Source organism: Chanodichthys erythropterus, chromosome 8, assembly GCF_024489055.1.
Source record: "Chanodichthys erythropterus isolate Z2021 chromosome 8, ASM2448905v1, whole genome shotgun sequence".
In the NCBI taxonomy this organism is placed as follows: Eukaryota; Metazoa; Chordata; class Actinopteri; order Cypriniformes; family Xenocyprididae; genus Chanodichthys; species Chanodichthys erythropterus.
In genome coordinates this window covers 14,247,434-14,257,273 of record NC_090228.1, presented here as the reverse complement: position 1 = coordinate 14,257,273, position 9,840 = coordinate 14,247,434, and the positions used below count along the sequence as shown (strand labels likewise).

Here is a 9,840-nt window from a genome sequence, read left to right as displayed (position 1 = left end):
GGCGCTTCGTGCCTTAAAGGATTAGTTCACTTTCAAATTAAAATTTCCTGATAATTTACTCACCCCCAGTTCATCCAAGATGTCCATGTCTTTCTTTCTTCAGTCGAATAGAAATTAAGGTTTTTGATGAAAACATTCCAGGATTATTCTCTTTATAGTGGACTTCAATGGAGCCCAAGCGGTTGAAGGTCAAAATTAGTTTAATTGCAGCTTCAAAACATTCTACACGATCCCAGATGAGGGTCTTATCTTGCGAAACAATGGTTCATTTTCTAAAAAAAAAAATTAAATTATATAGCCTACGTTTTAACCGTAATCCAGTGAGGGATTCCTGGGGGCTATAGGCCCCGGTATACTTCAAACAAAGTTCTTTTTCGTTCTTCGTTTAGGGGTAAAACGAAGTTTGAAATGCGTGACCAGCGATATACTGTAATCGAACATCTGTCGCCGCCCACACTGCTGAGAGCGGGCGTTTAGATGAATATGTAAATATGTGCCGTGCACTTTCTTCTTAGTAACAAAATAAACACAACAAAAATGAGAAAACAGCAAGCATTTATTATAGAAAGCATAAGAAAAGCGCCTGATCATAACATGGGTATGTTAGCACGAGCTCTGCGAAGTAGCACTCCAGTCACGTCACGTCTTCATATAGCACTTTATTTAATAAATTGCTTAAAGCAGAACTAAGTAACTTTTTTTACCTTCATAAATAGTTTTCTAAGTCCTTACGATGGTTAATTGACTTGTAGTGTTGTGTTTGAGGCGAGCACTAACCCCCTCTGGCACGTCTACGCCAGAATACAGCACTTGCAACTTGAGCTGCATCGACCCGACACAATCTCGCCTCATGTTGACGTTCACGCGAGAGTGACAAAATGCTTTACGGTAATTCAAAAACAATGTATATATTATGACTTTATAAGACAATTTCGAAAATTACCCACCTCCATCGAGTGTACTGTATTTGCAAATTACCCACCTCCTCTTTCTTGTACTGTATTTGCGAAACTACTGCGCTGGCGAGTGTTGTAGTCGTTGTAGTCCAGAGCTGCGCTTGGAGTATTTATGACAGTGTCATTCACTGAAGGAAACTGTAGGGGGAGCTTCGCGAATCTTGCTTAGTTCTGCTTTAAAATCAAGCAGCTTTAAAGTATCAAGCATGAAAAACAGTGCTAGTGCCTCATTTTTTTACAAGCACATCTTCATTTTGTACTATAAAGCGGCTATCCAGTGTGATCATGTTTTCACCCGCGAAACTCTTACCTTGACGAACTCAAACACACAAAATGAGTCTGAGATGCGTCCCACGCGAATGAAGGCGGAGCCTCAGCGCACACCTCCTATGACGTTATCGTCACTGACCAACGAAGGTGTTTTGCAGCTGGAGCGAACTTTTCCTGAAAGTTTGTTTTGGCAAGCCGTTTCGAACTTCCAAAAAGAACACAAAACGAACTTCGTTTTGGCCTGATTTTGTTCGAAATTACGTCACATCAGTTCGTTCTTCAAATTCGTTTGAAGTATACCGGGACCTTAAGGGTTTAATCTAGAGAAACCATCAGTTATTTTCTAAAAAAAATTGTTTTATAAGTTTTAACAATAAATGCTCATCTTGAACTAGCTCTCTTCTTCTCTTCTCTATTTGAATTCCAGCAGTGTAGACACTGCTAAGTGTATTACTGCCCTCCACAGGTTAAAGGTTGAACTAATTGTTATATACTTGCACTAGCATATTGTATATGACAATTTAATTAAAACTTTGACCTGTGGAGGGCAGTAATACACTTAGCAGTGTCTACACTGCTGGAATTCAAAAAGAGAAGAAGAGAGCTAGTTCAAGATGAGCATCTATGGCTAAAACATATACAATTTTTAATTTTTTTTTTAGAAAATGAGCGATGGTTTCTCTAGATAAGACCCTTATTTCTCGTCTGGGATTGCTGTAAACTGTAATTTTGACCTTCAACTGTTTGGGCTCCATTGAAGTCCACTATAAGAAAAATCCTGGAATGTTTTTATCAAAAACCTTAATTTCTTTTCGACTAAAGAAAGAAAGACATGAGCATCTTGGATGACATGGGGGTGAGTAAATTATCAGGAAAATTTCATTTGAAAGTGAACTAATCCTTTAAACAGTGTATTTGATTGATTTTAGGTTGAAATGTGTTTCATAATTATAATTTAATAATATTGATAAACTACGATCTCATAACGACAATTTTTCGGTATTTGGAGTTCGTGTCTCATATAATACTGAAACATTTTTCACGTTTAACGATTTCCTACCACGAAATCTTTTATATTACACAATACATTTAAAACATATTACATTACATTACGTGTTAAAAACGTTCTTCGAAAAGTACTTCTCGAAGCGCGTCACGTGACACCATTCGGACCAATACTGTGGCGTCGCGTGCCGGAAATGATGTCCGGTTTTCATGCTAGCACTTCCATTATGTTCCCTTAGCGTTAGCGAGGGCTCGAGTTTAGCTTACACACATTCACACACACACCTCGTGTAGCTGGTGGCACAGCACTGTAGCTGGGAGTGCAGCTCTGAGCTCCACAATCCTCCCCGACACTTAATCTGGCCACAAAGTACTGGAGTGTGTCGTTGTTTTGTTGTCTGTGCAAGGTAATGATTGATTTCCCTGCTAGCCAAGCTTGAGTTAGCCAACACATCTGTTCTGTTCTGTTCACTACCTTGTTTTTAAGTCTTGATTTTTAATAAATGTGTAGCTTGGGTCTTGTCTTTTTTTAGGTGCCCACTGCCCATTAAATATGGCTATGAGACAGACTCCTCTCACCTGCTCTGGCCACACCAGACCTGTTGTGGATCTGGCGTTCAGTGGAATAACTCCTTATGGATATTTCCTTATTAGTGCTTGTAAAGGTAGGTGTTTTCTTGAATCTTATTATCTTGACCGTAATCCTGTTCTTTCTGTTTCCTGGGCAGTGAGCATGAAGAGAAACCATTTAGGTTAAATGTCTGCCAGATAGGTCTGAAAGTTTGTTTTGGCATTTCAAAATTGCAGATGGCAAACCTATGTTGCGCCAGGGAGACACAGGGGACTGGATTGGGACGTTCTTGGGTCACAAAGGTGCTGTCTGGGGTGCCACCTTAAATAAAGAAGCTACAAAAGCAGCTACGGCCGCCGCAGATTTTACAGCGTAAGTAACAAAACATGATATGGGTGAAATAATATTGGCAATGGTGACATATTATTTTACCTTTTGTATTTCTTTATTTGAATCTGACAGAAAGGTATGGGATGCTGTCACTGGAGATGAGGTCCTCACCCTGGCGCACAAGCACATTGTGAAATCTGTGAACTTCACACAGGTAAGACTGATGATGCACAGAGCCAGATGCTCACAACGGCACCAAATCAGCATATTAGAATGAAGGATCATGTGACACTGATGACTGGAGTAATGACTGCTGAAAATTCAGCAGGATTTAAATTACATTTTAAGTATATTCAAAAAGTAATGTTATTTTAAATTGTAATAATATATTAAAATAGGAAGCCATTACTTTAATTTGTAATAATATTTCACAATATTACAGTTTTTAATGTATTTTTGATCAAATTAATGCATCCTTGGTGAGCATAAGAGACATAAAAGCATTAAAAAAACTACTGACCCCATACTTTTGAACAGTAATGCAAAATAAAATCCAAATATGACCTTATTTTTAACTATTTGCTTATTTTAATTATTTTGCATTCAACATTTTAAAACTACTAGGATAAAAAAGTGGTTCCTCTGAAAACACTACTATTTTGAGTCATTTCAAATACAAAAATGCTGAAATATAAGGCTGAACAACATTGAGATCTGTTTTCTGAGCTCTATAACCCAGCAACTTCCAGATGTTCACAACATTAGTGATTTCACTTCTTTTCATGTCTCCAAACCGTCTATGTTAATCGTGCCGAGCCGTTTTGCTAAATGACGAGTTTTTACCAGTGTATGTTGAATCAACAGGACAGTAACTTTCTCCTGACTGGAGGGAATGATAAAGTACTGCGCATCTATGACCTCAACAAACCTGAGGCAGGTATGTAGAGTGACCTTTTTCTTTTTGTTTTGATATCAATTTCCAAAATCCAATTCCTTTCATAAATGCTACTAGACAAAATAGCACATAAGGCTATATGGCATTTGTAATGCAGAACCCCTGGAGATTGCTGGCCACACCTCTGCCATAAAGAAAGCTCTGTGGTGTAACAATGACCAACATATTCTCTCGGCTGCTGATGACAAAACTATCAGGTGAGAGTATGTGCTCTCGAGCAAGGTATTGGACAAAGTCTTTGAACTGTACAGTGTGTACGTTGCATATATAGAACACAGATACTGTATTAAGTATATATACTTAATACTTAATATATATATATATATATATATATATATATATATATATATATATAATATATATATATATAATATACATATATAATATACATACATACCTGCATATACAGGGCTTGACATTAACGTTTTTGCTCACCATCCACTGTGGCTAGTGGTTTTCCAAAGTTACTAGCCACTCAGCATTCTCACTGGCCACAATTTTGCCAGCCAATTTTGCAAATCAAGACTACGTTGTATATCAGCTGGTATGTACAGGTGGGCAAGGGGTGGGCAATATGCATAATATGAGAAATTGTATGTTATTTTTGTTAGGCTGTATAGAAAGAACAAAGAAGCAAATTACAAATAGTAAATTTAAAAAAAAAAAAAAATTTCAGATACGGTAGGTTTATTTAACATGTATACATTTAGGCCTATTTAACATATTTTGTTTTTTGATTACCATTAATGACAGACAGGTATTTAATTGGGCTGCTGAATGCATGGACATAATATACTGACACATATCTAGTTTTTACCCACCTGTTTACGTCCACTTAAGCCATAACTGACTGTATTCACGCGAGATACTCCACGTGATGAGCATTTTGACATCTCTGTGTGCGTGTATTTGACTATTCAGATGCAAGGAGAACTGATCGCGCGCGAGAGAGAGTGCTCTTCTGTTGTGTGTCATTCAGCGTGATTCCACCTATCCCCAATTCACTAACAGCAAATTAATCAATAAAGAATTGTGATTGAATTGTAATTTTGTGATCCGACGAGCTTGGCTACCTTTCATTTGGCTGTAGGATGAAATTATATTCAACCCGCCAAAGTGGCTAGTGGGAGTGGCTGTCTTACCCGGCACATCTGAAATCTACCCGCATTTGGTGGGTTGACGGATGTTAATGTCAAGCCCTGTAAATATAAATATATATGTGTGTGTATATATGCTATGTATATGTCTGGTTCTGAGTTTGTGTTGTCTTTCATGGGTAGACTTTGGGACAAGAACACAAAGGAGTCAGTGAAGACTCTGTCGTTTGAGGCCACTGTCAGCAGTATGGAGTACATTCCTGATGGGGAGATTCTCGTCATCACGTATGGGAGAACCATCGCTTTCTACAATGCCCACAGGTAGACGACTACAATCTGTCCTATTATGCAAATATTACCTTGAGGACCGAGTTGGACAAAAAACATGTCCTTAAAATGTACGGAGAATAGATAATGTATTTTACTTGTATGTTTTGGTAAAGCTCTCTGAGTTGCAACTATTAAAGGCACCATATAAAATAGTTTATAATTATTATATTATTAGATAATGTCAGTCTGTTGTTGTCTTTTACCTTCAGTTTGGATCTGATTAAGACCGTGGATGCCCCTGCTTCTATTCACTCTGCCTCACTGCATCCTGACAAAGACTTCTTTGTGGCTGGAGGAGATGACTTCAAGCTTTATAAATATGACTACACCACCAAAGAGGAAATGGGTAGGAATGTCATTGATAATTAAGTTAATATAATTAACTGCAGTATGAAAAAACATAAAGGAACTTGTTTTATTCTGTTGATTCGTTTCAACAGAAACGTTTTTCTTCAAGTAAATCCAAATTTAGTTTTAAGGTTTTTTTTTTTTTTTTTTTTGAGAAAAAAATTAAATATAGCCATAGAAGCTGGCATGGCGAGAAAGAAAGAAAAAACATAAAGCTTATATCTATAGAATAGCTAATGAATATATACATATTTGTTCATGCTTGACAATAAAATGTGTTTGTCTCTCTTTCAGAGTCATATAAGGGTCACTTCGGGCCCGTACACTGTGTGCGGTTTAGCCCTGATGGAGAGCTGTATGCCAGTGGTTCAGAGGACGGCACACTGCGTCTGTGGCAGACGGCTGTAGGGAAAACATACGGCCTGTGGAAATGTGTCCTGCCTGGTGAGTTTACATAGATATTGACTATTTAACTAATGTGTCAATACACAGTCAAGTAAGCTAGCCTGTAAGGCTGCACAATCTATCGAAATAAAACCCAAAATGCAACTATGAAATGGCAAAGGCTGTGATTTTTATTAAATATATGTGCTGTATGTATCAGAGTGAACCACAGTACTGTATTCTTTTACATGCGAGCAGCTCATGATCCAGTGTTTCTTAGCAACTCTGTTTGCAATAAATGCTATTCTGAGATTGGGTTGCTTATAATGTGCTGCTTTTGGGAACTTACAAACTTGTAATGATGACATAAGAATCTCTTAAAACCCGGCTGTTGTTAACAAAATAGAAGTTTTAATGCCGGGGTGTGAAAATTCATTCATGGAAAGCCCTGCAGAGTTTAGTTTCAATTCTAATTTAATCCACTTGATCCAGCTAATCAAGTAGGGTTGGAACTAAATTCTGTGGGACTGTGGCTGTTGGTTTTGCCAAAAAAAAAACTTGCCCCCGGTTTCACAGACAAGGCTTAAGCTAGTCCCAGACTAAAATGCATGTTTGAGCTGTTTTAACTGAAAGTAACTCGTACTGACAGATTTTAAAATTACATTTTGTCTCAAGATGCACACCAGTTTTTTTTTTTTTTTTTTTAGTGAACTTTTATAAAAGCTACTTAAAGGGTTAGTTCACCCAAAAATGAAAATTCTGTCATTTATTACTTACCATCATGCCGTTCCGCACCCGTAAGACCTTCATTAATCATCGGAACACAAATTGAGATATTTTAGTTTAAATCCGATGGCTCCGTGAGGCCTCCATAGGGAGCAATGACACTTCCTCTCTCAAGATCCATACAGGTACTAAAAACATATTTAAATCAGTTCATGTGAGTACAGTGGTTCAATATTAATATTATAAAGCGACGAGAATATTTTTGGAGCGCCAAAAAAAAACGAAATAACTTATTTAGTGATGGATGATTTCAAAACACTGCTTCAGGAAGATTCAGAGCACAAATGAATCTGCTGTTTGGAGCGCCAAAGTCACGTGATTTCAGCCGTTGGCAGTTTGACACGCGATCTGAATCATAATTCGATACACTGATTAATTTATGCTCCATAAAGCAGTGTTTTGAAATCGGCCATCAATAAATAAGTCATTATTTTTTATTTTTTATTTATTTTTTATTTTTTTGCCGCACCAAAAATATTCTCGTCGTTTTATAATATTAATATTGAACCACTGTACTCGCATGAACTGATTTAAATATGTTTTTAATACATTAATGGATCTTGAGAGAGGAAATGTCATTGCTCCCTATGGAGGCCTCACGGAGCCATCGGATTTTAACTAAAATATCTTAATTTGTGTTCCGAAGGATTTATGGGTGTGGAACGGCATGAGGGTAAGTAATAAATGACAGATTTTTCATTTTTGGGTGAACTAACCCTTTAAATGCCCTAATTGAACTAAGGCCTAATCCTGGCTTAGGCTAAGCACTGTCTGTGAAACCGGGCCTTGATGTTTTAATTGTTTTCATTGATTATGAATTGGGACTGCCTTAAATATTAGTATTGTAATTTTACAGTTGCTTTGGGCCAAATTGTTCAACCCTACTAACAAGAAGAGCAAACTTTGAGCTTTTTATTTATTGCATTTATCTGAAAAATCGAAATTACTGAACTGTTTGGATACATTGATTGACAGAAAACTAATCGTTATATAGCTCAACAAGTTTAGTCTTATTGTTTGAATCCCGCTTTCTTTATTTTCCGTGAGTACCATGTTTTCACCATGCCTAAGAGAAAAACACTATTTTGTTAAGTGGCTAAACTTGCATAATCAGATGCAGCTTTATTTTTAGTAACAGTAATACAGCATTTTCTCCATCATACAGTGTTTTAAAATTAATTACATGCCATTTAGCAACACAAGCCATCCAGCATTTATAAATATGATATTCTAATATTGATCTAGCTTTCAGCACTGTGCAACAAGTGTATCACAGCAGTCGTCGAGCAAACGCAGAGTAATATTATAACAATTTTCAATGCTCAAATGTATCTAATATGATAAAACAGCTCTGCTTTATACCACAGTAACGTTAATAATCTCCATGAACATAATTTCTGCCCGAGTCCCATTCCAGTTCTTTTCCACCGGCTGTAAATGGGAAGACGGCATTTAAAATTTAATATCTTCCAGAATAAAAGCTTGCAATATATGAAAATGTAACAATGCGATTATAAGCACAAAATCCAGCAACTACGGGCAGATTTTTGATCTCTTATGACAGATGTTGCTGGCTTCACCTCGATTAGTGACACGTTGTGTGTTTTGCCTCTCATTTGCTTGAAAGAATTGCCCTATTAGCTCCAGTCATTCATACAATACCTCGAGAATGAATCGAAAATGCCAGGAATATGTGGAAGCTTGTTTCCAGCACGGGATAAAAAGATAAAAAAGGTCATTACAACTTATTTTGCAGAATTGTGAGATATAATTGCAAGGGAAAAAGTCAGAATTGTGAGATAAGTTGCAATTACCTTATTTTTATTTTTATGGAAACAAGCTTCCTTAGGACTAGGCTTCATATATGCCTTGTGTATCAAATTATATATCCTACACTAAAACCTGTCTGTCCCTTTCAGAGGAGCTGTCGTCAGAAAACTCGGAAGCGCTGTACTGCCCGCCAGCAGAGATCAAGGCCTGAGTTGGGAGAGAGAGGGAGACAACAAGGCAAAAGAGGAGAGGTCACGGGAGTGGGAGAGGTCAGGGGACGGGACAGGTCAAGGAAACCACACCCCAGCAGAGTGCTGTGCCACCACCCTTCTTCACTTGAGACGGACCGCACTGCCGAGCATGACTTGAGTGTGGAGATGAAACAACACACACATTCACATTGTGGAAATGAGCATCAGGAGACGGCGGTAGAGCTGAGAGCGCTAGTGCAAATACTAACCCTCCAGCTGCCTGCTCTTTCTTTGATACCCATGATACACCAGTCAGCTCCTTCATAAGTGGTCGGTTTCTGCAGCACTGTGATCACTTTGGTTAAGATTTTGTTTTTTTTGTTTTTGTTTTGGTGTTAAAACAATGTGCTTTCAATACATTTCGTTTATTGCAAGAGCTCAATGTTCAGTTTGATGACATCTCTCAGCGGAAGTGCTCCTGAGGAACGTGTTATTCAAATGTTTATCAATAGTAGTGTGAACTTGTAAATGTTTTCCATGAGAGAAAATATGTAAACATGCTTAAAAGTGACTTAAGTTCTTTAATAAATTTGTCTTTGGTTGCAACATAAGTTGCATCATTTGGCCAATAAAATGTTGACATACCTTATATCGTGTGTGTGTGTGTGTGTGTGTGTGTGTGTGTGTGTGTGTGTGTGTATCAGATCATATAGTATGCTTCATTTCAAAGCATTTCTGTGATGTTCTGTTGCCCATCAGTCCACCAGTAGGTGGACCCTTTCTAGTTTAATTTCTAGTCCAATCTTAAATTTATTGTTCTTTCTCCTAATGTGCAATATTTATTTTA

General features: G+C 37.5%; 1 protein-coding gene across 1 annotated transcript; it reads left to right on the top strand.

The window, feature by feature from the left end:
- The first annotated feature begins 2,430 nt into the window (after nt 1–2,430).
- On the top strand, nt 2,431–9,636 carry strap (serine/threonine kinase receptor associated protein). Its single transcript, XM_067391914.1, has 10 exons — nt 2,431–2,638; nt 2,765–2,896; nt 3,039–3,174; nt 3,265–3,346; nt 3,997–4,069; nt 4,185–4,284; nt 5,368–5,505; nt 5,724–5,860; nt 6,157–6,306; nt 8,952–9,636. The coding sequence occupies exons 2-10, from the start codon at nt 2,785–2,787 to the stop codon at nt 9,011–9,013; spliced, it is 990 nt and encodes a 329-aa protein (XP_067248015.1). The 5' UTR covers nt 2,431–2,638; nt 2,765–2,784; the 3' UTR covers nt 9,014–9,636.
- The last annotated feature ends 204 nt before the right edge of the window (nt 9,637–9,840 follow it).